The sequence below is a fragment of the Truncatella angustata genome (assembly GCF_020726525.1).
Source record: "Truncatella angustata strain MPI-SDFR-AT-0073 chromosome Unknown BKA67scaffold_3, whole genome shotgun sequence".
NCBI lineage: Eukaryota > Fungi > Ascomycota > Sordariomycetes > Amphisphaeriales > Sporocadaceae > Truncatella > Truncatella angustata.
Genome location: NW_025763383.1, coordinates 2,688,088 through 2,713,974, shown reverse-complemented (window position 1 = coordinate 2,713,974; position 25,887 = coordinate 2,688,088). Strand labels below are relative to the sequence as shown.

The following is a 25,887-nucleotide window of genomic DNA, read 5'->3' as shown; positions in this document are numbered from 1 at the left end:
GCACTTTCTTGCCCATGTTCATATGATATTCATAAACATCACGATACGATCTGCCCACAGGGCCCACACGTGGTTGCTGCATATTAGATGTAAGATGATGTGCCTGGCTTGACTTTTCCCTGCCCTTTTCTGGTTGATCTACAGCCCCAATTTCTGCCACGCTTTGCGAGCTTACATCGACACTTGACACAGCGGCCCTTCCCGAACACGACTCAACAACATGGTAGCGAGTGAACGTCGATTCCGGACCGAAGCGTGCCTATCTTACCCTACAGCAAACAGCAGCATATGGAGAGACAATATTATCGAATCACGAATGGCATCCGCCCGATCCCCCGAAACAGAGAAAGAAAGAAAGAAAGAAAGGCAATGTTGGCATCCAACCTTGTCACGCAACACGGATTAAGGTCGAGAAGTTCCCGTCGGAGCCGGACCATTCCACACCCCAAAGGTGCAGCTGGCGATACCGGACAGGTCTGCGCGTGACGTTTTGCCGGAAATCAAAAAGACGGCTGCTGCTCCTGCAGCAGCAGGTATGTCCGCACTACGAACAACGTACCGACCAGTTGTAGCGAACACCAAGCGAACCGCTAGGCGGTCTCATGCGAGCCGCACCGATACACCTCAGGATACCGCGGGCATGTGGTTCTGACTATCTAGCGATTTTAAGGATGTCTATACTTGCACCCTCGCCCTTCACCCCTCTTGGAATATTCGTGGATCAGAGATAACAAGTAACAGACTCATATCCGGAGTTTTTCGGGTCATTCAAAGAGATAGAGAGAGACAGCACCAAAAAGTTGCTGCTTGATAGGTTTTACATGATTAGAGTATATATAACTCAAAAGAGATACAACATAGAAGTAGATACGTTCTCAAAAAACCTAAAACCTAAATGATTGGTCATTAGTTGACGTTGGGTATCCAGGGGCGCCGATCAGCCCAATATGCGCACACATGCCTTCTCCTTTTTTCTCCTGTGGTTCCCAAATGCTGAATATAAAACAGAAGGGTCCAATCCCAGTCCCCACGTGCCCTGAAGAGTAGCCCGTATCTATGATTACACAAAACTCCACTACTCATGCCGCAACTCGTCGGCTTGCGAGAGCTATGATAATATCCCAAACGCCGTTCCGGCTACAGCCGCAAGTCGAAGCCTGTAGTTGCCCCCAAATTACTGCGCTTGACGTGTTTGTGCAAAACAATTAAATATGTCAGTGAGCGCAGGACCCGATAAGGTTGGTCCTACAGTCTCTCGAGCTTCCGCACTCTTGCTATGCTGCTTCTGTTTTCATATGAATACAGCGGCGACAATGTAGGCGTCGCGTGCTGCTTCGATTGTTTGGGCTGTTTTAAGCCTTGACCCGTATATACATGTCTCGTGGTAAATCATTATTTCGCGTTTTTGCTCTCGATAGCGGGCGTGATAGGATCAGCCACAGATTTCCATGGGTCCGCTGCCGTTGATCGGATCGGGCGGCGAAATCGGATTACACGGCTCGGCCTCGATGAAATCGTTCCGGTCCAGGCCAGCCACTTCTTGTAGTTGGCGCATCATCTTCTCTGCAAATAACATTGCATCAGTATTGATCGAACCACCTTCCTCAAATACGGACAGTGTCTTACCAGCGATTCCCCAACGATGCGCAAATACCTTGAGACTATCGTACTTGGCCCGCATGTCCTCCTGGCAACGCGCCCATTCTTCGGGAAATATTTTGCGTACACTGTTCAATGTCTTCACGACAAGATAACATGTCGGTGCTGCAGGAGCCACGACAAACTTCAGAGCTGTCATATCTTGGGACATTGTTTTCGCCACGTCTACATTGGCTTTACAACTAATGTCTACCGAGATCTGAGCTGCGAAGCGAAGGGCAGCCATGGCAGTGCTCCAGTCATGGCTGTTATGTATCTCCGCAGCTGTTTTCGTTTCTAATAATGGAAGATATGGCAGATAGAGGCTAAAAAGGGCACTGTGATGGTTTGTCAGCATTGGTGATAAGCAAGCAAAATACAGTCCGTAAACTGAGAACTAAAGAGAGCAAGTAGGCGCAAAGACCACTTACGAAACGGCCATAGCAAAACTGTCGAGCGTCACCTGCCAGTTGGCTACATCGTCTTGTAGAAGCTTTTGTGTTGCCGCCCGAATTTCGGAGTCCAGGCTAGAGAATGAAGTCACTGGCGGTAAATCCCAGGGACGCGACCGAACAGAATGCTCATGCCGCAGAGCTCGATGTAGCAAGCAAGCGACTTTTGCAGAAAGCTGGAATGGCTCGAGCTGTTTCATGTCAACAGCAACGGTAATAGGTAAACGTTTACGTGATATTGCAGGTTGTTCACAAAGATATCTAACGTCGAACGGCCCAGGCTGAGTCGAGGACGGCGGCGATCGCGTGGCTGGTGGTAGTAAGGTATTTGGGTCTGGACTGTCCAAAATGAAGGGAAGGCCCTCCGCTGCCTTGTCCCGATGAATAAACCTAATATTGAAATTAGAAACGCCTCGATGTAAATCTGGGGCAGTAGGGGCATCTATGCAATGGAGCATGCTCTTGGCGGGGATTACAGGGCACACATATGAAACTTACTGGTCAAGGACGAACAAACTCCACCAGAGGCTGCTCTTCTGATCTTCTTCCAGGTTGCTGATCTGTCCATGCAGACCTTGGACTCCCTCGAGTTGGGTACCCGGCTTGACCTGAATCACCCTTGCAGCGCCAACCGTGTCGCTCAGAGTCCTGTATGCCAACAAGGAATCACCGTGGCCATACTCATACATGGCCAATAGTGCGCCACATTGGACCAGCTCTATCTTTGGGAGCGGACTCTCGAGTAGCGACAGTGCGACGATGCGCTTGACAAACTGGTAAATCTCATCATACATGGGCCGCTCTCCAGCTTTGGTGAACCGGTGCCGCGTGCTCAAGTACATGGTGACGATCAAAAGAGCGAACTCTCGGCTCAGCTGCGGCTCGGCGGTGGAGCTCAACATTGTCATGGCTTGACTCGCCGACAAGGAAACAGATTTCTCTGATGGAGAGGAGCTCGTAAGTGGTGGTGAGTAAACCTGGGTAGCTTGGAGGTCGGGCGAATCCGCAGCGCTGCATGCTGCTGTTATCCTTTGCTCGAACAGGGCACGTTGAACGACGGCAAACCAATTGTGGATGTAATCGTAGTAAGACCGCACACCGTCTGTCCAATGCAACGTCTCACCAGCTTGAGCATCTTTCGAAATGAGAGAAAGAATCTGTGAGGGATTGATCTCCTGGAGCGGATTGTCACTCCTCAGAAGCATGTCGTTTGACGATAGCCGAGGTTGAAAAATCACCACGGGTGCGCCATTGACTCCTTGATTGGAGCCTATTGAGTCAGCCAGATAGATGCATTTCGCGTTGAGTCTAGTCAGAAACGATCAGTAGTCTGCGCATTGTCATCCATCTCAGTTGCTGCGGCTCATGACCATATAGGCGGCGCAAGCAGGAAACATGAGATTTGCAGGCGCGAAACATACCTGGTGCACCTCGTGCAGTGCGGCAAGGTCTTGTCGCATTTCCTCTTGGATGCGCGACATTTTTCGCAGGCGCGGTGGGCAAAATCGCCATTGTTGATTTGGTCATTTCCAAACGAGGCCTCCATCCTTTCTCGATTATGTGGCGACTGCTGCCCATTAGAGGAGGCATCCGACACTGGCGAAAGACCTATCGCCACGGGCATCATCGCTGTCTTTGCGCTGTTCATTGACGAAATTCTGCAGCCAGGTGCGATGGGCAGAGGCTGTGGTGATACATGTGATAGAAACAGGCACAGTTTATGTCCGTGGTCTGTATCCGGTCGACGGAGGGCTGGTGCGAAGTTAATGGGAAGACGATCAGTTGACGTTGTTTGGTCGCGGGTAGCGCTTGGGCTTCTAAAACAGGCTTGCTTATTGTAATGCGAGTCTAATGGAGGTTCAGACGCCCAGAACTAAGGGCTGGCGAATGGCACCAACCTTAGATCATGGACTGGCTTTCGGCTGGGGGGGCAGGAATCTTCTCCTGGCTCGCTGACTTGTTCTCGATGGCCGTGCATCGAGCGAAGAGTTAGGCTTGACGCTAACAGGCAATAGGTGAGCCAATGCCGGTTACCCCGACTCATCACAGAGTACATACAAGTAACTACAGTGACCGTAGCATGAACACTTACTTGTATGCTCCTGTTGGGGTGCGTCCCCGTTCTAGGCCCGTTGGACATCGACGTTTTGTCTCACTCGATCTTATTCAAAGCTGAGACCCTCAGCTGATGATCGGAAATTCTGTCCAGTTACAATTGGATGGCCGGGCCGTGCCCAACGCCCCTTGAAGGCTCGATCAAGTCGCTTTGTTCGAGGGTTACAATGACTGACAGTTCCGACGAAAGGTGACTTGCATGTGGGGAAGGCATGAAGCGGGAGGAATGAGCCACCCGACATATAAACCAGAGCCTCACCTCAAATTGACTCGGGTGGCACAGTCGTGGAACGCTTCAATAGCGGGTCATGGGTGTGGTTGACATGATTTGAGTTCCCTTAAGTTCATGTAGGCAGGGAGGGAGAGGGCCTCGGAAAGCCCCCAAATACGCACCCAAGTCTCTCGCTGATTGGCGGACAGATTGGGTGCCTACCTCAAGCATTCAGAAAATGACGTTTCCTTCATTGCAAAGTGTACATGCTTAGTCATTGCACAAGTCACAGCCAAACGACCCCTTCACACTGGCAAAAAGTCGGGATGGGGGTATTAACAGTGTATTTGCCCTATCAGTTAATAGCCCTGTGGCCAAAGGGAACTTTTGCCCCCAAACTTGTGTTTTTATCGTTCAGCACAGCACGAAACCTATCACGACTTGCCCGTCGATACAAGATCTCACAAAGACATAGACTCATGCTCTCACTGACCTCACTGCAGTTATCCATCTTTATCCCATCCAGTAATAATGGCTCTTTCTTGAAAGGGCATACTAGATCTGGTAAATTTTGAGGTTATTTTATATCATATCGGTGGAAGGCTGTCAAGAATTAATTGCATCCCTTGATAAACTCTTGTATGCGCCACTTGCACGAATCTGTTCAGCTTGTAGGATTCCGGAAATGCTTAAATAATACATAATCGAGACAGAACAACGGAGTCCTTTCGTGTTCCACCAAGTCGGCAGTATTGCGGTGCTGTAGGGGTCATTGGGGGTCTGGCCTACTAGTTCACGTATTTTGAACACTTCGGCGTTAAGGCACCCAAACCATGGAATCTAGACTTTTTTGTACAATACAGAGTAGATGGCTCATTGGAAGCGTTTCTTTTCTTCCTTCGGCTAACAGGCATGCACGCCTCCAGAATCTATCTATTTTTCCATAGCTGCCAATTAAAGTTCTCTCTCTCCGGATCGCTAGCTGCTAACAGTTTAGTTGAGCGCCGGCGCAAGCCGAATATTACAAATAATGCATATGCGAGCTTTCGATGTCACCATTAGCGAAATGGGGGATGTAACAACTTCGATATGAATTATGGCTCTTGAGCAATATATAGCTCTGATTTTTTTTTATAAGTGTAAGTCTTCTGTTTGTACCCCTAAGTACATCTTGTTCGCTATTATATAAGGCGAAATTTGCTGCGCAGCTTCGCCTGACAGTACCATCACAGTGCCATTTTTAGCTCGCTCCCTTGAATACTCATCGACGGTTCCTGTAACATTAAAATCGCGATGGGGCCAAAAGGCCGTGGAAACGCTCATCCTTCCTCATACACATATTGCTTTTAAAGCCCATCGGTACCGGTCTGCTCAGTCCCTTACATTATTACATACTCAGCTCGAGACAGTTGCGAGGTATTACATGGCGCTAAGACGCCCAGCGCTGTGCAGCCACAAAGCCGCCTACACCTAGCAGCCCAGTCTCACGTTGCTTCTACCACCCTCTCCCGAAACCCAAATCTAGTTTCGGAAATCGTTGTCTAAAGTCGAACGTCTTTAGGAAGATCTAGCAATAACGTGTTGCGACGCTTCTGCATGTCTCGCGGCACAGGTTACGATAATTCATACTTCAACGTCTTTTCAGTCGTATATGCTTGACACCGAACCTGGGGCCAAAGACAACGGGACAATCCGTTGATGATGTGCCGCTAATGTGTCTTGTTCACTTGCTTTGGGTTCGAGGCAATCGATGGCGTTTAGAGACTTATCCCCCCCCCCCCTTTTTTTTTTCTGCATAAGAAGAGGAGTGCAGTTAATCAGATGACAAAACTACCTTCCAACAGGATGTCTCGGCTGCTTGCTCCAACGTAAATATTGTATGTCCCATTCTGCAAAAGCCACTTTTGTGCGGCTACGTCCCAGATACTCAAGTCGCGTCTCGTCAAGTCAAATGCAACCGTTGCTGATTGCGAAGCATTGATGAAGGGCTTGTCGAAGCCGCGAAGTTGCTTCGATGGTGCCCCTGGGATGCCGACATAGAGCTGAGCAGCCTCTGCGCCACTGACTCCGCCTGTGTTCTGAACCTTTGCAGACACGGTGGCCAGCAGATCCCATAAATCGGACTGTCCTCCCTCTACGATGTCTCCCATTGGGTAGTTTGCCATGTTTGCAGTTTCGTTCTTCTGAACATTTAAACCTGAGTAGTTGAACGAGGTGTACGACAACCCGAATCCGAACTCATACCGCGGCGTAATGTTCTTGGCATCGAAATGTCGGTAATCAATATAAACCCCCTCTGTGAAGTTTGATTGAGGATAATTCTCAAATATTCCTGCAGCTTGGGAAGCATTCAGTAATGTCTCGTAATCTGATTCGTTACGGGCAATTGTATATGGAAGTTTGCCAGATGGGTTGGAGTCTCCATAAAGCAATGACACTAGAGCATGGCCTGATTCCTGACCTGGCAGATGGGCAAATATAACTGCTGTGACGTTGGTATGATCAATAAACTGATCTACCAGGCGTACTCCGGCGTTGTGAAAGACAACGATTGTGTTGTTACAGCGTTCGGCGACATGTTTGATGAGGCCGTCTGTGTAATCATCGTGCGTGCCTGGTCGATCGTAACCTTCCGATGCAAAAGCATTGACAACTACGATGCACGCATCTGATGCCGCGTCAACATATGGGTCAGGGCGTATGAAATCCCAGAACAAGGCCGTGTTGTCGTCATACGCCCGGGAATTCATCGCGTCAAAAGGCGAACTGATATGGGATGGTGTCACAGCACCACTACCTCCACCACTGACAATTGTGCCGTTGGGCGCAATCTGTGGGATGTCCTCCAACGAATCAAGGGCAAATGCACCAGAGACATACCGACCAAGGAAAGCCGATTCGCCGCCAAACATCCATGGTGTAACGCCCCCAGCTGCATCATAGTTCCATTGGTCGGGATTCCTCGCAGAGTATCCATACAAGGATAACATTTTGGGCTTCTGTAGCGGGAGTGCTGAGTTTATGTTTTTGACAAGCACGTGTCCTTCAACTGCACCGTCCCACAGTACCTGCTTGAAGGACGAATTCCTGGCATCAATGATGGTATGAGGTTTTGTTAGATCAGCTGGCATGCCAATCCCCGGAGCAGGGAAATCCTGATCTTGGCCCATTTGGTACCAAGCAGCCACTATCCTCGTAGCCATGTCGTCTAACCTTGCTTCAGACACGGAACCGTTGTTAACTGACTCCAGTAATTTGTCTCCCCACAGGTCTGCTGCATTGGGCTGAACCATGTCCATACCAGCATTGGCTGAAGCAACACCCGCGTGAAGCGCGCCCCAGTCAGAAACAACGAAACCTTGAAAGCCCAGCTCTGTCTTTAGCAATCCATTTTGCGTTTTGCTGTTTGCGCAACCATATGAGTTGTTCACGCGATTATAACTGCACATGATGTTGCCAGAACCAGCCTTGACTGCATCTTGGAAAGGCCAAAGATAAACCTCATGCATCGTCTTGTCATCGATGTTCGACGAGACGGCCTCAATGTTGTGAGCCGGCACACGATGAGTTTCCTGCTCATTTCCAATAAAGTGTTTGGTGCTTGTGATGACACCAACTGACTGTATACCAGACACAGTCTCAGAAGCGAGCACACCGCATAGATAAGGGTCAACTGAAAAGCCTTCCCAGTTTCTGCCACCAGTGACAACCCTGCCCACAGGCCCGACAACAGGACCCAGGGCAACGTTGACACCTTTAGTCTTGTATTCGCCTCCCATGCCCATACCGCGATATCTGGTCAAGTTCTTGTTCCAGCTTGCTCCAACACTGATGCCGCTGGGCCAGCCAGAAACGAAGTCTGTGCCGCGGAGGCCTTGGCCAGCATCCATCAGACAAAGACCAGGGAAGTTGAGCCGCGATATTGCTGGTATATTACCGGCGCAGCCTGTATTTGCGCCTGCTCCTGTTGTTAAGCTAACCTTCTCCTCTGTCGACATGTTCGATACAAGTGCTGAAGCTTTGCTGTACGAGTCCGCCCATGTACCGGTGCCTGTCATTGAAGCTGCACTAGAGTCAGTTTCTTGAACCTAAGCCCTGCTGAGGGTATCTACTGACGTGAAGGGTAAACCGGTTCAGACTGGCCATAAAAGAACGTGTCATCAGTGATTGCACCCTGGGGGCTCCCGCTTCCTCCACCTGTCCCATTCGCTCCATTTCCGCCTCGGTTGCGCAAAGCAAGCAGGCCCAGCAAACCAAGCAGAGGGAGAAGACATAGAAGGACAATGAGCGCCTTGCCGCGCTTCTTCGTAAGGAAGGGATGACGTTGCTTCAAACCGGCGAACCAGCCAGTATGTTGATGGGTCGCGTCAGGATTCCTTTTCATAGCTGTGGTTGTGTAAGGTTGTAAATCGCAGCCAGTATTATCTGCTGTGCCGGCTGGCTCTTGCCCTTTAACAAGGCGATACTTCTCCATCTATCTTGATTCCCGCTAATGGTGTGAGATGGAGGTTTTGAATTTCTGCCGCCGGTGGACTGCTTGAGATGGCCGGGTTAAATATTCCAAGGGTGTCGCAACGCTGGCATGCCAACTAACAACAAGAATAGTGGTTGAAGAACGACTGGAGCGAGATTGCGTGTATGAATAATACACTATGAGCATGCAAATGTCGACTCTTGACGCTCATGAAGTGTGTCTTTCGAAAACAGCTGATACGAAGTCACATCGCTTTTGCTCTAATATCAACAACATATCCAATGGATGTCGAAGTTGTTTATCCCGCCCTGTTGGCCCGGCTAATCGATCCCTCTAACGTTGTTCTACAGTAGCTTTGCTTAAACCAAGCTTCCTCCCTGCCGATTCCCCATCCAATAGCGAGCGCAGTTCTTGGCATGCCCTGGAGAATGCGCTAAATCTCCAAATCTTTAGTACTAATTAGTTCGCAGACCATTAGGTCGGGGGAAAACAGTGCCTCTAACCTTATTTCTTACTAGCAACTGCGGCAGTGATTACTCGTTGGTCATGTCGGTCTTTATTATTAGGGGTTTCCTAAGCACCCGACGGTAGATCTTGTCACCCCCACCTCAAAACTCCAGCTCGCATGGCAGCCGGACTTGTGGGGATGAAGCTCCACCAGCGACGCGCAAACGTCTCAGTGAAACTGGGAACTCACAAATTGTACATGCTGGCCTAGACAACAAGTGCAGTTCATGATAGTCTTCGTACATGTACGATAGTATTGCCATGGTATGCATATAGTGGCAGATCAAGGTATTAGCGAGTTCATGAGGACTGAGCATGCAATAGATATCTTTCATGTAGGCGTAAGGTCGCCCACAAATCCAGCCGCATGTGCCAGCATCTAGTGTAAAGACGGAGAATTATTTCCTAATTATGCCACCTATAGCTCTATTTATCATCCACTGACCCCTAACGTCATTCATCGTTATGTGCTGATGCGTTTAAAAAAAAATTTTTGACCCAAAAAAAAAACTGAGGTATCGTGTAGAAAAGAGATCCGCAAAAGAGAAGCCAAGAAAGAGTCGCTTCCACCGTATGCACGCAGTTGTACAGACAAAATTTCCCCGCGGGGAGCAATCAAATGGATCGTATATACGAGGTCGGTCGAAACATCCGTCGTAAGAATGTCAAGGTTGGCATCAATAGCCTCGTTAGGCTACAGGCGTGTGTGTGCGCAGTTGTTGGTACCGCATATCGCTAATCGCAGATGAGGTTGCACGTCGGTTGGGGGAGGTTTATGATACATCATAGGCTGGGCCTGGTAGAAACGAATTGGTATAAGCTTCTCGATACGATGTTTTGAGTGTTTTGAGTTCGAGGGAACTGATCGTGAATGCGAGGAGGGCACTCTGCAGTGCGGCTCATGTGCTAGATTCTTAGGAATGTCTCAGCCGTGGCTCTTCCTCCAATTGCAATCTCCTTGTCTCTGAATTTGTCTTTCTTGGCTGGCTCTGAATGGCTAATCCAGAACCAAGAAATGCATATTCGGCAGTTCTCAAGTGAGACGCAGGAGGTATCTGTTTGGGTTGCGCTTGCAAAAGTGTGCGCTGTGGAGAGTAGGTCGAAACCCAAGTTGAGAGCGGAAGACTCACAAGATGAGCTGCTTCAGGTTGCGCTGGATGATCATATCCTGCACTGAGCCCATGGTGATCTTCAGCAAGTTTGTGTCGGTGGCGTTGGTGAAGTGGCCATAGATTTCTTTCTCCGGATTCCTGTTGAGGGCTCGGAACTTGTCCATAAAATATTTGCTCGCTTGCTTCCAGTCGTCTTGGGGGCCCTGGTAGTCGACAAAGCCGTGACTCGTGATGGGGCTGGAGACCAGCTTCTCCTTGAACAAATCCATCTTGTTAAGAAAGAGGATCAAAGCAGACTTGGTAAACCAATGCGAGTTGGCTATTGATTCCCACAACATCAATGCCTCATTCATTTGGTTCTGCATACCCATGGTCAGCAGTTGTAGTTCGACGTCATGATTCAACTTACGCCATCCTTGTCCTCAACCAGACACTGATCATAACCGCTAATAGCAACGAGGAAGAGAAGACAGTTGACGTTTTCGAAACAGTGTATCCACTTCTTCCGTTCTGATCGCTGACCACCAACATCAAACATTCGGTAAGTCAGCTGGCCCAGGTCGAAAATCGTTTCCGTAATGCCCGTCGTCCTCAGCCTCGAGCGCAGCAAATCTTGATCATTTGGTATGTAGCCCTTGGTCCAAATACGGTCGAGGTCGTCGCAGAAACTATACACAAACATTAGCGTGGGCAAACAGGGGACCTAGTGGGATGCCTGAAGTAGACGTACTATGACAGGTTGTCATGGAGAGCGTATTCATTTCCTTTGAGGACGGCCTTCTGGACACCGGCATCGGCCCATAGTGCCTTGACTGGCTCGAGGTAATCCTCGGGTAGGTTGTCGTTGAGTGATATCTCGTGGTCGACAAGAATAAGAGCCTGGTTTTTCTGTTTGCAACAATTGGTCAGTTCCGCACCAGTAGTCCAGGCCAGGAAAAAGAAATAGCTGCTTGTGCATATGACCGAGTGTTAAATTGTTTGCAAAACAAGTGTTTTCTTACCTCGTTCTCCTTGTTCTCAAACTCGATTGACTGGTCGTTCATTACATCGAAAATAAGTCTCATCGACTGGACTACGTTGTTGAACACTACCGGTTTCCACTCCAGTCTTTCGTTTTTGCTGAACCCTTGCGCGTATATTAACTTCATCTGCTTCAATACTGTCGATTTTCCCGACTCTCCGGCACCTGCACGGCATCCCGCCCGTTAGCGAATTGTTGCACGCGCACCATCGTTGTGAGACATGTTCTAGCAGCTGCAGAAAGAAGAAACGAGTTGCGACTCGACCAGAATTACGTACCCAATAGGAGAAGCTTGACTTCTCTTGCCAGGCGCTTCTCATCTTGTCGAATGATTTTGTCGAGCTCACGCGACCGGTTCTGGCCCTCCTCGTCTGTCTTCCTGCTCCCGAAACACATTTTGGCCGAGTTGACTCAGGACGAGGACAATGAGCGTCGACGAGACTGTTGGTGCACGGGTTTTGTGGGTGGGGTATTATTGTTGTATTCCCGAAACAGACGGAATATTTTCTGCAGGAGCTGGAGCTTCTCTCAGTCCCCGGTAGTGAAAAGTCACCGCGTACGGCACGGGTAAGCTAGTCTAGGGAAGAGACGCCTTATGCGCGACTGGAACGACGGTGGACCGTAAGGTAATGTACCAAAGCGACGATGATGATGAGATGATGGAGAGCTCGCAGCTGAGCTTCAACGAGGTGGTTTCGAAGGGTGCTTAGGTCAATTGCAAATAAGCCTGGCGGCCCCTTTCGCGTCTAGTTAGCGACTTGTCACTGCACTTGTAGTGTTTCGCATTCTCCAGAGATCAGACAACAGACCGACGGAAGATACAGGCTAAGATGGAGCTTGTTGCTAGTCGCTGTAATGGCATAAAATTTAAAAAGAGATTGAGCGATTCAGGTCAAGTTAGCCTGCTTGCTGCTGACTCCGCTTGGGAACAAAAGAGAAAAGTGATTGATAGATGTTGGCCCCGTCGTCGAGAAGAGAAAGGAAGAAAATAGGATCTGACAAAGTAACAGCAACATTCAATCCTGCCTTGACCGTATGCTGCAAGGTCAGGCTACTGTAGTATCAAGGGGAACTCGCTCTAAAGAAGCAGGCGAGGCAGGCCCTCGAGTAGACATGTATGTATCTCTCAGGTAACTAGCGACACAAATGTGCATGCTACTTGTGCTGCAGGCATATGAAGTGGTTACTTTCTCAGCACATCGAGCCATGGGCAGCTTGGCTGCTTTGAGCAAGGGATCAGCGTCATCCTACTACATATGTATTGCATAAGCTACAGCCTCTTGAACTGGTTATGCAACCATGAAGAAATGCATATCTGAATCGTATGAATAACATGGAAAAATTGGCGGAAACTGTGCCGTATAATCATCGGAGATGCGATTCATGGAAGCCGTTGAAAATGTGAGACGGCAGCGCTGACTCCATCAAAGCAAGACAATCAAATCAAAAGTTGTCATTGACTTCGAAAGTGGGCGCGAACCCCCCCAAGCTGATCCATAAGCTGCAGCTGTACTCCAGTACCCAGGCACACCTCCATACGTGCTATGTAAAGCCAGAGTAGCCGGGGTACTAGCCAAGCAAGCTTTGCAACCATGCTTGAAATAGCTAATGTGGTGGAAGCGACGGCTCTGTGTGGGTTACAGCGAGATGAACAATAAGACAGCCTTGCTGCCTCCATGAAAATATCACAACATGCGAACTTTGATCGTGGACGACCCGATAAGCACTTGCGCGTCCCAATCCCCACGTGTAACTTTTCAGGGCGGGTGTCGTCTGCAAGATTGTGCAAGTTTTGACTCTTGTTGACGTTTCTAGTGGTGAAGTCATCTGGATAAAATCATATAATTCCCGTATGGGATCACCCTGGCTCGCACATTAGCGCCCTTCGATCCATGCAGCTTGACTGCCCCATGCAGCCATGCATCTTGACTGTAAAATCAGCCCCCCCGGGTGTGGAAGGGATTGGCATGATTTCACAGCTCATGTCGCTGTTCCTTCGCCGGGATGGATCCGGCCCACCCCATTGACCCTGGCTGAGCAAGAGCTTCTCGACCATGGGTGTTGGATGTCGCGAGGGCGAAAAGGAGAGCAAACATGCCACTGAAGGGCGAAAAGGATCTTGCCGCATTTCGACTCATCGTTTTTACGTGGACTCCGGAAGCCTTGTGGCGGTGGAAACCATTTCCGGAAGAAGCATTCATTATAGTTGATCGGTCCCTCGAAATTCGGTAGCACAAGAAAAGCCCTGCACGAGTCAAAGAGTTCACGAAACGGCTTGCTGCTTGCCGTTGTCCATGGATCTCGCTCTCCATTTGTTCAGCACTCGGAAGAAAAACTGGGAGTACCCAGTCTCAAGCCAAGTGGGTGGGGCCAAGCGTTTGACCGGTTTGCCAGCGAGGGGATTAACAAGTGAATATCGACGACGTTGGAGTGTTGCACGAGATATGAGTAATACATATATATGTACATACATAGTACAACAACAATCCCCCATGCTGACGAGATACGGTACTGAGGTGCATCCTTCCTCTTCTGCAACAATCGAATCGTCTGATACGTCTTCTAGAAGGCAACTGGATGAGTCTCGTCACCAATGGGTTCTCGACCAGGGGCGTGCATATGGCCGTAACATATATCTGATATCCGCTAGCTTGCCCAAGTTTTAGTGCCGTAGGGCGCTGAGGAAACCACGTGCTGTATGTGTACTAAAGGTTACATATGTACGTATGTTCGAACATCAACATTGCTTTCTACTACTTTGGGATCGCATCTAAGATTGGAGGAGCCTGGGTGGTTGAATCTCGCTTCATCCACGCGATTACCGAGCTCACATCCGACCGAAAAGAGTAGGAGCAAAGCATCATGGGTGTTTCATAATCGCAGTCTTACGCTTTTAAACGATACTTTGTAGCGCATCCCGCGCGATTGCGAATATTACATCACAAGCTATAAATGTTCTGTGTATCAACCAAGATTCGTACGATTCCCATCATATTCGTACATACCACTCACATATCAGCTAAGAATCGGTATATAAAAGCTCAAAATTGCTCTTATAGTTGAGGCGAATCTTTGATTAGGGCTTTAAATCAATCTGGTCCCTGAGCCTTAATTACATAACCGCATGTCCTTAGATGATAACCATTCTTCAACAAAAGCTAGTCGGTTTTAAGTTCTAATTAACTACTGTTGCACGAAGTTGTATGTGAGCAATGAGGCCAACACATTTCCGACCGAAATGTCGGAGGTTGCTACACGCCGTGCGCCGTGCCGTGCGGGTCACGGAAGCCAAAAGATTCTATTCCAAATCTGTACGATGAAAAGAGAAGAATATGGGGTTTGTACTAAGAGTATCTTATTAGTGGCCACTGTACTTTGAGAAAGAGCCTCATTCATGCAGCGCTCTCTGAAGCTACTGCATCGGGCACCCGCTGTGTGCGCCAATTTGCTCACCAGCAAATTTTTTTCAAAAATTTGGTTAATCGGGCAGCAGAAAAGTATCCACAGTAGTCGAACATCAAGTAACATTTGCCGTCCCCTCATCAACATCACCTCTTCCGTTGAAAGTATTCCTAGAACCAGATTCACATATTCCTCTGTCGCTCAAGAATCTATCAAAATGTCCGAAATTACACACCCAACTATCAAGGGTAAGTTGTTGTCATGTCCCTAATGACAACATGTCTGCATTTTATCGACCCTGTCACATGTTTGCCCCGCGATACCCCTCCATTGCGAGCACAATTAACATCATATGCATGGTGCTCATGGCCCGCCTCGTCACAAGCACTCGAGAGCCGTTCTGGCTACTTATGGTGTTGGTTTTGGACGGCGTCATCTGATGGTACTAAAGACAGGAACGTTAAGCTAACAGGTACATGACAGATGGCTGGTTCAGGGAGATCTCTGAAATGTGGGCAGGTAAGTCGGGGGAACAGTCTCAATATGATGACTGATGACTGATTAGGCATACAGGCCAGGCCATGACTTTGAAGGTCAAGAAGGTCTTGCACCACGAGAAGAGCAAGTACCAGGATGTCTTGATCTTCGAGTCCGAGAAGCACGGCAACGTGCTGGTGCTCGACAATGTTATCCAGTGCACTGAGTACGATGAGTTCTCCTACCAGGAGATGATCACCAACTTGGCTATGTTCTCCCACCCCGACCCCAAGAAGGTTCTGGTCATTGGTGGCGGTGATGGTGGTGTCCTCCGTGAGGTTATCAAGCATGACTCCGTTGAGGAGGCTATCCTCTGCGACATTGACGAGGTATATGGAAGCCGCCTTTCTATGCTATGAGTATGTTGCTAATTTCAAGCAAAGGCTGTCATCCGTCTCTCCAAGGAATACCTCCCTGGCATGTCTGAGAGCTACAAGCACCCCAAGGTGAAGGTGCACATTGGTGATGGATTCAAGTTCTTGGACGACTACAAGAACTGCTTTGATGTCATCATTACCGACTCCTCCGATCCCGAGGGTCCCGCCGAGAGCTTGTTCCAGAAGCCTTACTTCCAGCTTCTGCACGACGCCCTCCGTGATGGCGGCGTCATCACCACCCAGGGAGAGAGCCAGTGGCTTCACTTGCCATTGATCAAGCAGGTCAAGAAGGACTGCCGCTCTGTCTTCCCCGTTGCTGAGTACGGTTACACCACTATTCCCACCTACCCTTCGGGCCAGATCGGCTTCATGGTTTGCTGCAAGGACGCTAGCCGTGATGTTACCAAGCCCCTCCGCAAGTGGACACCTGAGGAGGAGCTCGAGAAGTGCAAGTACTACAACTCTAGAATTCACGAGGCTGCTTTCATCCTGCCCAACTTTGCCGCTCAGGCTCTCAAGGAAGAGTAAGGATCTGGGGTTTCAGAATAAAAGGATGAGATGAATTGACGATCAACATTGGGACAACGTCTGGGTGGGGAAAAAAGGATAAATACTTGGGAACGCTCCTCGAAGCCACAGTCTTAGGTGAAGTATGTGGTATACAAAAAGTCGAGTAAGAATATAGAGCATTTACGTTTGTTGTTGAATTGATGTCAAAAGACCAGAGCAGCTTGCATTTCTTCATGTTCGAGTTGTATGCGAGCGGTCTGCGACCTTGCGCAGCGGTGACATGTATTCACTAAACGCTGATGAAGCAACAATTACGTTGAGGCTGAGCTTTGGTACAAGTTGGGTTGAGTTGAGTTGAAATGGCGCGTGCTGACCTGATCGAATAATCGTCTCTAGCTGTTCTGGAAAATGATGATTGAAAAGCACCACGGCTAATTGCATCATTGCAACTACCCCGCCAACTAACTACTATCTATCTATCCGCCCCTCCTACAGCCCCAAACCCGATCTCGCTGTGCTCGCATCTGATGTCGCAACTAATGCCCGGCAGTATGCGGCAGCCACCATGAGGCCACTTCTTAGGAGTTTGAGTCTCTTCGCCCGATCTTTATCATCTACATCACCAAGTCCAACACTCAGGCCCATAGCCCGTACAATGGCGACATCCCCTTCCGCCGTGCTGCGACAGCCCGTGAAGCTGGCCTGCGTCCAACTCGCCAGCGGTCCTGACAAAGCTGCAAACCTCGAGCATGCTCGTGAAAAGGTCCTCGAGGCCGCCCAGGGCGGCGCCAAGATCATCGTGCTGCCTGAATGCTTCAACTCTCCCTACGGCTGCGACTACTTTCCATCGTATGCCGAAACGCTCCTCCCGAGCCCACCGTCCAAGGACCAGTCGCCCTCGTACCACGCGCTGTCTGCCCTGGCCGCCGAGAGCAAGACGTACCTCGTGGGTGGCTCGATCCCAGAGGCCGATCCTGATCCCGAGTCCAAGAAATATTACAACACCTCGTTGACGTTCGCCCCGGACGGCAAGCTGCTTGCTAGCCACCGTAAGGTGCACTTGTTCGACATCGACATCCCCGGTGGGATCACGTTCCGCGAGAGCGATGTCCTGTCTCCTGGTAACAAGGTAACCATTGTCGACCTTCCAGACTATGGCAAGATTGCGATTGCGATCTGCTACGATATTCGCTTCCCGGAGCTCGCAACCATTGCCGCGCGAAAGGGCTGTTTTGCCCTTGTATACCCCGGCGCGTTCAACACAACAACAGGGCCGCTACACTGGAGCCTGCAGGCACAAGCCCGGGCCATGGACAATCAGATTTACGTCGCTCTGTGCAGTCCTGCTCGCGACACGACCGCAACCTATCACGCGTGGGGCCACAGTCTGATTGCGGATCCCATGGCCAAGATCGTGGTCGAGACGGATGAGAAGGAGAGCATCGTAAGCTGGGAAATTGATCCGAAAAAGATTGAAGAGACGAGAAGAAACATCCCACTCTCCACACAGAGAAGGTTTGATGTATATCCAGACATCAGCGCTGGAAAGGTGCAGTTGGATGAGTTGGATGTGCCGAAAGAGTAATCTAGATTTGTAATGAAATACATTTCTGTGAAAGCTGTGGTAGGAAATGTGCCCTGAAGCAGGAGAAGTGGTTAGACCCAATAATCGTCAGTATCAGAAAGTCAGCCATGGTCATTCTACAGGCACACAAGTGCCATGCTTAACTTGACATCCTACTCAGACCATTCAAGAACTGAAAAAAAACATACTCAGTGTTGAGAACTCTATGATCTACCGAACGCCACGGGTATAGTTGAATATACACAGCCACCTATGAATCCGCCCAAGAACTCCGATTTCCCCTCAAGCTGACCAATCGCAACTTTTACCAATCATTTCTGCTAGTTGTTCCAGGTACTTTTTGTCGATTTCGTCGAATCCGTTCAGCTCCGCGCAGTCAATATCGATGATTGCCACCAGCTTGGAACCCACGACGATAGGAACGACGATCTCGCTCTTGCTGTCTCCATCACAGGCGATATGCCCAGGAAATGCCTCTACATCCGGTACCAGCTGCGTTGTTCTATCTGCTGCTGCCGTTCCACATACTCCCCGGCCAAATGCAATCTGCTGACAAGCAACCTTGCCTTGGAACGGGCCCAGGATGAGTTGTGGCTTCAAGGATAGCTTGGGGTCTAGTGTGTAGAAGCCTGGTGAAGAAATGAGTTTCATGTGTCTCCGATGATGAGATCAGGGGACAGACACACCTGCCCAGTTAACCTGGCTACTAGGTGCCGGTAACGACTTGTAGGCATGCCACAGTAATGACGCCGCGTTTGAGAGGTTGCTTGACGATTCAGTATCATTCCATATTAACGGGCCGTGTGAGACACGCGAACGTACCAGACCTTGAAAAGAACGGCACGTTAGAACGTAATCATGTGAGTATTTCAGGTTAGACACCTACCCAATTCCTCTGATCGTAGAACAAGCCCTCGACTTGAGTGAGGACCTGCTCGTACGCTTGCTCCTTGGTAACGCCTTCGACGAAGTTGGACGCGTCTGCGTGGACCTAGGATGGGGTTAGATAATAACAATTTTTTCAGCCGGCTGGCAATACTGCCGGAAACCAAGACAGACCATGATGCAAAACAACTTATTCTAGTGGAGCACTATGTTGATCGACACTGAGCGGCTGGAGCTATAAGACGTTTAGATGTCGAAACCAGGTCAAGCGCGGATTATATTTGTCGTTCCATACGTTCAAAGAAAAAGGTATATACTTTTGACCGACTTGTGCGCCAGAAGCTGAGTGGACCAATAAGCAGGGAAATCCACTACGAAATGTGGAAAGCACGCCATTCGTAATCAAACACACCCAATAAAGGCCGCTAATAGCCCTGCCGCATTTGTCAGATTTGCTTCGCCGCCGGCGGTATCTGTAGCGACCACCCGAGATGCGCAGCAGCGTACTTTGGCGATGATTGGTCAACCGACCATACATAGTTGCGCGATTCAGCGTCGAGATCAGGTAGACTTGATACATTGCGTTTGGATTGGATGGCACAGTAAGTCATCTCTAGTGAACCGAGCCGCAAGTGATCATCGCGATATCAACGATGCCCGGCCATGTCGGGAGGGCTCTGTCGTCGAGATTGTTTCACAGGCACCCCCCACGCAGGGACGCCGTGCCTACTGGTATGGTCGAGATGATCCACAACATCCCAACCTATGTCGCCACGCCAGACACCAGAGCTTTGGCAGACAACTGTCCAAGCGTGCTGAGGTCCTTGCATACCTCACAGACTTTCATGAACGGTGCGTTTGATCTCGTGCGCCTCAGGAATACATTCACTTTTCACCCTATCCATCATGCATCGGCCATACACCTGATGTATCCCTCCTGGAGACTGGTGACTGGGTCATGGCGCCGTCTGACTGCTGGTATACCACTCATGTCACAAACCTTCATTTTGCAGTGAAGCTCGTCGCCGGCTCGATCATCTGGTTCTTCTGGAATGGAGGAGCCATTTCAAGCCTCTCACCACCAAGTTCTTCCAAGATCTCAGGTCGCGTGCGTCGCGTACGTCGCAGGCTTCTGCGGGGGCGGCTACTACACCGTTTACCTTTGTCGAGACGTGCCTGAAACCCGTGTCGCATCGCCGGGCTCTGATGAGTGACTGCCGCTTGTGGCCAGCGAGGTTACAGCTCACTCGTCGTTCTTGACCGTCCTCAAGAATATCGAGGGAATCAGGCTCCCGGTTTGTGTCGAAATGGCAAGGATGATCAATTCCTGGTTAAGGAGAACAGGCCTTCTGGTCAACTGGCACATTACATTCATAACAATATAACCATTTTGACGAGATAACCTTTCACATACGACCATAGCTCCTAGAAAACTCGGCATCCCGTCCGCTCTGCCCTAGATAAACTGGGAAGCGCCGGATTAGTACTCAGGTGGGTGACCACTGGGGAATCCCTGGTGTTGTATGTTTTTTGCACTCTCGTTGAGGCGTTTATCTACTTTTGGCTGGTTGCTTCTACATCTGGAAGAGGCGAAACAGATTACCTTGACTAAATCATGCTGTGGGTCGTATACCTACTTATTACTGATGTTATAGCCTCGCTTGAACTTTTTCGTTAATCTCTGGTGGAACTGTTATATATTTAGTCTTTCTGCGTCACTGGGATCTCTAGGGCGTCTAATATCCATATACTGTTAGATACATTCTAAATGAATTCCAACATCCGAAAATCTTGAAGCTGTGCAGAACATTACCGTGGATTCAGCGAGAAGAAAACATGATATGAGTAGTATGCCCTCTGCATACTATGGTGGTAGGGGTAAGTTTTACACGCCAAGAAGTACCTTCACATCATCGAAACCATATTAAGTATAGCGTAATATTATGCAAAGCTACCATTTTGTATGCCCGCCATCAGTATCGTTGATTTCGTATCAAAGCTTGCATAAAGGATAAAGATTTCCTTGATATCACGCTATACTATGATGAGTATAGTATATAAGTATCGACCTAGATTTCGTTACCTGACAGGGGTACTTAAATATACACCCGTAATCATAATAGGTTCAATGGACCAAGATGTTGTTTAATTCGTACGGGGTCATTTGCTTATGGTGTGTTTGCCGCGGCGGGGGCATGTGGGCCGGGGTTCGGAATACAGCAGTGTATAACTGAGAGCCTGGTACACTACTTATCTGACAAAATTATATTCCATCCTCCCAATGGTAGTATATTTAGATCGAATACTCAAGAACATTTGGTAGCACTTTATCGGTCGTTAGTTTAGAGCGTCTCGCCTCGAAGCTTCCCTTCATAACAAGTCACCACCTTGTATGTTGTTTAGTTTAATGATTCGGACCTCATACAACATGAGCACTATGGCTAGTCCTACTATAAGGGCTTATATATTAAGCAGTCGTTGCGCTGGGGAGGAAAGGCCTTCCTTCACCCGCGCCAGGAGCCTTCTATCTAATGCTACGTATGTGGGGACACTACTGTGGCAGCCAGCACTGATCACTAGTGCACGCACCGAAGGGTCAATGACCGTGACACCTATACGCCTTTGTTCTTCACCTTTAATCATGCTGGAAGTATCCGAGGCGAGTAACAAACAGTCACAAACTACGAAATCGTAGTGGTTGTTTGAATATAAGCAGATTGATAATGGGTTAAATATAAAGGCATTGACAACAGGTAAATGACGCCTGGTGGGTGTCTGCTGGTGTCAGATCGGGGTTAGCAGCAGAGTGAAAGGTCACAAGATAGGCAATAGGTACAGGATAGATAAAATACAGACTGAACTCTGCATCCGATCAATTACATACCTGCTAAGGAGAGCTATATTTCGAGATGGAACACCAAGAGGCAGCCGCCCATTTCACGAATTAATAGACATGTTCCACAACCATGAGGCAACTCAACGCCACGATAAGGTATACGCATTACTCGGCATGTGCTCTAACAATATGAGCAAATCGAAGCTATTACCTGACTATGCAGTACCTTTTGACGAGTTGTTTAAACGACTCATTCAATTCACACTGCCCGGAAGAATACCTGTAGAAACTCAGGGCGGCAAAGAGATTGAAACGCGCTGCCTGTCAGTGGTCAGATCATCCTCGACTAAATAGTTCCCAGAGCGTATATTTTGGTCCTAAAAACTGCAGTCTATTGGAAAGATATGTCAGGGCTCTCAACAGTCCTAGCAATGCAATTTACGTCTTGGACACTACATACCTCAGCAACGCCGCTCAAGAAAGGGGACATCGTCTGCCTCCTTCAGAATGCCACAACACCAACAATTATTCGTGTTCACCAGGATTTCTCGACCATTCTCATACTTGCACCCAATCCACCGGACCTTATACAATGGCAAGGCACACAGCTAAAGTGGCCAGAGTTAAACTTGCCTTTGCGCGAAGCCTGCCTAATCTGGGATGGGCACTACTCATCAGAACGATTGTCTCAACTTACGACATTCGATGTTTGGGCACAAGGAACTGACTGGGTATCGAAATATTCATCCCAAAAACCGGCGAAGCGATATCATATTATCCGGCTATTCAATTGTGGCGCCATTCTGTCAGACATTGGCGCTTTCGATGAATTTCTAATAGGATTTAAAGAGGGAATATTGAGCTATGAAACGACAATCCAGTGGGAAGATAAGAATACAACAAATCAGATAAAGCTACTGAATCGGTCCTGCCCAGGGGCTCATGATGATTATTTAAGACCGAACCATTTACTCACAAGCCAAGATCTTTTCTACAGCAGCCTCTGCCGCGATCATGACCAGAGCTTGGATATTGCCAGTCGGCAGATCAGGATGAATACTAGCATCAGTAATGAACTGCGGGATTGTCAGCGCTGCCTCAAAACCAATACGACTTAAGGCCACGTAAGAGCGGGCTGTACTTACCAGATTATCCACTCCATACACCTTGGTGTTGGTGTCAACCACGGACGTGCCGTTCTTCCGGCCATCATCCATGCCCATCTTGGCCGTACCGGTATAGTGGATACCGCTAGTCAGAGAACGAAGAATCGCACTCGTGTTTGTGTAGGTCTGCAGCTTAAGACCCGTGGAGGGCGCCGTGATGGCATCAACCATCTGTTGGATGAAGGTCTCAGCAGCTTCCTTATCACCAGAGGTTTGAAGGTAAGGCGACTGCTCGAAGCGGGTATTGCCGTCAGTGTCCAGGCCCAAAACACCCGTTGAGGTAAGTCCGTGGGTCATGTATGCACTGATGGTGAAAACACCCTCGCCGGTAGGAGCGCAAGATCCCTGGTAGTACCGGGTGACACCATCACTGGCAACATTGGAAGTGAAGAAGATGGCGCGGTGTTTTCCCTCGGTAAGAAGTCCGGAGCTTTGGCTCTCGTACGGGCCAATCGAAGAATCGGTGCCATTGAGTATGGCTTCAAAGTCGGGGAGTCCCCATGTCCCGTTGGTCTTGACCACAATAGAGAAGATGGGGTGATCCTTCAGATTCAAGCCTACTGGTAAGTCGAGCCACTCGTCTTCAGCTGGCAGTGTGACGTTTGTTTCTTGAGCAGTCAGAATCTGGGAGCGAGGTCCAATGCCGGAGTTGAACAAGATGCGAGGTGTAGACAAGGCACCGGCGGACAGGATGACTCTGCCATTGGGGGCAAGTCCGATGGTCTCGCGGTCCCCATTCGCAGTCTCGACCTCAACGCCAGTGACCTCGGACCCTGATCGTACCAGCCGGATTACCTTGGCGCCAAGCTGTAGAGTGAAGTTCTCAAGCTGTTGCGCCAGAGGCAGATATGTGCGAACAGGCCCAGCGCGCTTCTCGTCCTTGATGTTCCATGAGGGGTAGCTGTATACCTCGAACTTCTCATCCGGTTGCTCAATCATATCCACAGACTTCCAGCCAAGATTGTTGAAGAATGTAGATAGAACCTGATATAATCCTTGGTCGTATCTCTTACCATCAGCTGACGGCAAAGTCGTTCCTGGATTTCTTTCATACAGTCTTGCGGCGGCAGACGCAACATCGTTCCACTGCCATCCCTGGGGCCACTTTTCAAAATCTCGCTGCGGGGGGTGCACAAAGACCATATAGTTGATGGTGACGCCACCACCAAGCACACAGGCTGCATAGCTTGGGGTGTCCTGGCAGATATACTCATTCCACACTTCAAGAGCACCCACATCAGCCGACAGACCAGGAATATCGATCTCAGTTAGTGTGTCGTTCCAACTAAGGGTATGATTTGAACCAGTTGCAACTGTCGGCCCATATCCTCGTTCGAGCAATAGGACATTCTTCTGGGCCTCGGCGAGTCTTTCGGCAGTAATGATACCGGAAGGGCCACCGCCCACGACAATATAGTCGTAGAGTTGCTCTGGCTGGCTAGAAGCCGCCGTGCCTAGGACGAATCCTAGCGCCGTGAAGTTCCTTAGTAATGAGCGTCTCATGGTCGATGTCTGAGTACCTGCAAGTGCCTACTGTAAAAAGCTACTGTCATGTGCGCGGTGCCCAGTATATACACATCAAGTGGCCGCAGACGAGTCATGCATCCCTACTAACATATTGTCAAATTCAAAATGATCCGTTTACATAAGCCTGAAAAACGTTTCACCAATTGTGATGGTAGTGGAACACCGGGTTGCCCGGTTTTCATTTCAAACTCCATCACTGAGTGAACGACTTACTTCTCGCTATACCGAGGGCAGGTCTATCCTACCCCTCCAGCAATCTTTTTGTGGTGCCGCTCCAACGGGGCCTGGCCACCGGAGTTATGCTTTTCCTCTCGTAGGCTGTTTTTATGTGTAAGACTCTTTCGAAAAAGTTAATGCATCTTTCCCTGACTCTCTCATTACATCATTTTCGGCACTTCGCCTGCGCTGCCAAAGGCGATCTAGTAAGCAACCCTGCGGTCCTTCTTTTAAGCTCCATGCTTTCACTTTAATTTCTGCACGCCAAGCCGGGTGCTCCATGCCATGGCAGATGGGGCGGGCTCAGGTGCATGGAACACCTAAAATTACAAAGGGACCGCGCATTGAGGTGCGCAGTGGAACTGATGAGAAATTGATGAGAAATTCTTCAAATGACTAAAGTTAGGGAATCACTCTGAATTGCTGCTAGCATAATCATGACGGCAGCCTTTTTAGTTCCCGCTTTCGTCCCTTCATTCCGGCATTTCGTTTCGAGTTGGCTTGTTTTGAGCCGAGAGCCGCAACATTTATCGAGACGGATTTTAGTGGACGGCGCCCATGCCCCGAACTACCATCATTACATTATATAGCGGATAATCCTGCTCGGCGTAAAGTCTTTCTTCGTTACTAAAGTATCGAGCTTTAGAAATGACGATGAAATTATAATACTTAAATGATTGAATTACTTTTGTAGCATCGTGTAAATAACCCGGCTTATAATGAAGGATCGTATATCGAGTATCTCTATTTCGTGAATCTAATGTTGTTGCTTCGGTAATAGGTTTCCAGTTACCGAGTATTCGAATATGGTCTTTGAGCGTAATGTCTTGTTTCTAAGACGAAACTTTGCCGTCAATGTCCAGGAAATCAAGTAACGCTCGTCGAGACCTGTTATAGCGTCTAGGGGCAGGTCGCTTACGTTAAGAATCTTATCGTCGAATGGCTTCGGGTGAGTTTTAAGCCAGTCTTGTAACAAGTTGACCGAGTCACTAGCTAGTCCTAGCCCTGTCCTGTTTACTAGCTCGAGCTCCTTATATATTTCAGAACTCAGCCTGTCCGACGGGCTGTCCGCCGACGCTAATTTCGTAGTTAGTCGGCGTAGCATTTGGGAGATTAACCAAGATGATAATAACAACTTAGCCGGGGACACATGTTACGGAGGTTGTAAAACTATGTCTAATGTAACGAATCTATACTAATGTAATAACGGCTTAACTTGCTCCTCGGCATTCTCGGTCGATTTTAAGAACTCTTTTACCTTGTATTCTTGTAAATGATTTAAGACTAGGCTAAAAAGAGCTTCGAATCTTATTTTA

At 48.9% G+C, this 25,887-nt stretch overlaps 8 protein-coding genes across 8 annotated transcripts; 3 read left to right on the top strand and 5 right to left on the bottom strand.

The window, feature by feature from the left end:
• Nucleotides 1-959: 959 nt before the first annotated feature.
• Nucleotides 960-3,949, bottom strand: BKA67DRAFT_247924 (uncharacterized protein). Its single transcript, XM_046095721.1, has 5 exons — nucleotides 3,512-3,949; nucleotides 2,589-3,398; nucleotides 2,070-2,480; nucleotides 1,627-1,976; nucleotides 960-1,563 (listed from the first exon to the last, which is right to left on the bottom strand). Exons 1-5 carry the CDS (start codon nucleotides 3,736-3,738, stop codon nucleotides 1,433-1,435), a joined length of 1,929 nt encoding a protein of 642 aa, XP_045960010.1. The 5' UTR covers nucleotides 3,739-3,949; the 3' UTR covers nucleotides 960-1,432.
• A 2,284-nt stretch (nucleotides 3,950-6,233) lies between these two features.
• BKA67DRAFT_515094 (glycoside hydrolase superfamily) lies at nucleotides 6,234-8,800 on the bottom strand (the record flags this gene model as incomplete). Its single annotated transcript, XM_046097699.1, has 2 exons — nucleotides 6,234-8,479; nucleotides 8,533-8,800. 2 exons carry the CDS (start codon nucleotides 8,798-8,800, stop codon nucleotides 6,234-6,236), a joined length of 2,514 nt encoding a protein of 837 aa, XP_045960009.1.
• Nucleotides 8,801-10,523: 1,723 nt separating this feature from the next.
• On the bottom strand, nucleotides 10,524-11,926 carry BKA67DRAFT_516534 (G protein alpha subunit; the record flags this gene model as incomplete). Its single annotated transcript, XM_046097821.1, is given in 5 exon segments — nucleotides 10,524-10,868; nucleotides 10,919-11,177; nucleotides 11,240-11,458; nucleotides 11,473-11,695; nucleotides 11,809-11,926. The coding sequence occupies 5 exon segments, from the start codon at nucleotides 11,924-11,926 to the stop codon at nucleotides 10,524-10,526; spliced, it is 1,164 nt and encodes a 387-aa protein (XP_045960008.1).
• A 3,223-nt stretch (nucleotides 11,927-15,149) lies between these two features.
• Nucleotides 15,150-16,374, top strand: BKA67DRAFT_657662 (spermidine synthase; the record flags this gene model as incomplete). Its single annotated transcript, XM_046107151.1, has 4 exons — nucleotides 15,150-15,180; nucleotides 15,416-15,451; nucleotides 15,506-15,798; nucleotides 15,853-16,374. 4 exons carry the CDS (start codon nucleotides 15,150-15,152, stop codon nucleotides 16,372-16,374), a joined length of 882 nt encoding a protein of 293 aa, XP_045960007.1.
• Nucleotides 16,375-16,427: 53 nt separating this feature from the next.
• On the top strand, nucleotides 16,428-18,108 carry BKA67DRAFT_561679 (carbon-nitrogen hydrolase). Its single transcript, XM_046102543.1, has one exon. It carries the CDS (start codon nucleotides 16,922-16,924, stop codon nucleotides 17,939-17,941), a length of 1,020 nt encoding a protein of 339 aa, XP_045960006.1. The 5' UTR covers nucleotides 16,428-16,921; the 3' UTR covers nucleotides 17,942-18,108.
• BKA67DRAFT_561675 (GAF domain-like protein) lies at nucleotides 18,109-19,169 on the bottom strand. Its single transcript, XM_046102542.1, has 4 exons — nucleotides 19,001-19,169; nucleotides 18,817-18,932; nucleotides 18,628-18,707; nucleotides 18,109-18,570 (listed from the first exon to the last, which is right to left on the bottom strand). Exons 1-4 carry the CDS (start codon nucleotides 19,001-19,003, stop codon nucleotides 18,224-18,226), a joined length of 546 nt encoding a protein of 181 aa, XP_045960005.1. The 5' UTR covers nucleotides 19,004-19,169; the 3' UTR covers nucleotides 18,109-18,223.
• A 2,183-nt stretch (nucleotides 19,170-21,352) lies between these two features.
• Nucleotides 21,353-22,047, top strand: BKA67DRAFT_561667 (uncharacterized protein; the record flags this gene model as incomplete). The annotated part of the gene is made up of 2 exons (XM_046102541.1): nucleotides 21,353-21,601; nucleotides 21,711-22,047. Coding segments are annotated over exons 1-2 (320 nt in total), but the record flags the coding sequence as incomplete, so codon positions are not given.
• A 583-nt stretch (nucleotides 22,048-22,630) lies between these two features.
• On the bottom strand, nucleotides 22,631-24,858 carry BKA67DRAFT_591962 (uncharacterized protein; the record flags this gene model as incomplete). The annotated part of the gene is made up of 3 exons (XM_046104784.1): nucleotides 22,631-22,738; nucleotides 22,808-24,340; nucleotides 24,856-24,858. 3 exons carry the CDS (start codon nucleotides 24,856-24,858, stop codon nucleotides 22,631-22,633), a joined length of 1,644 nt encoding a protein of 547 aa, XP_045960003.1.
• Nucleotides 24,859-25,887: the final 1,029 nt, after the last annotated feature.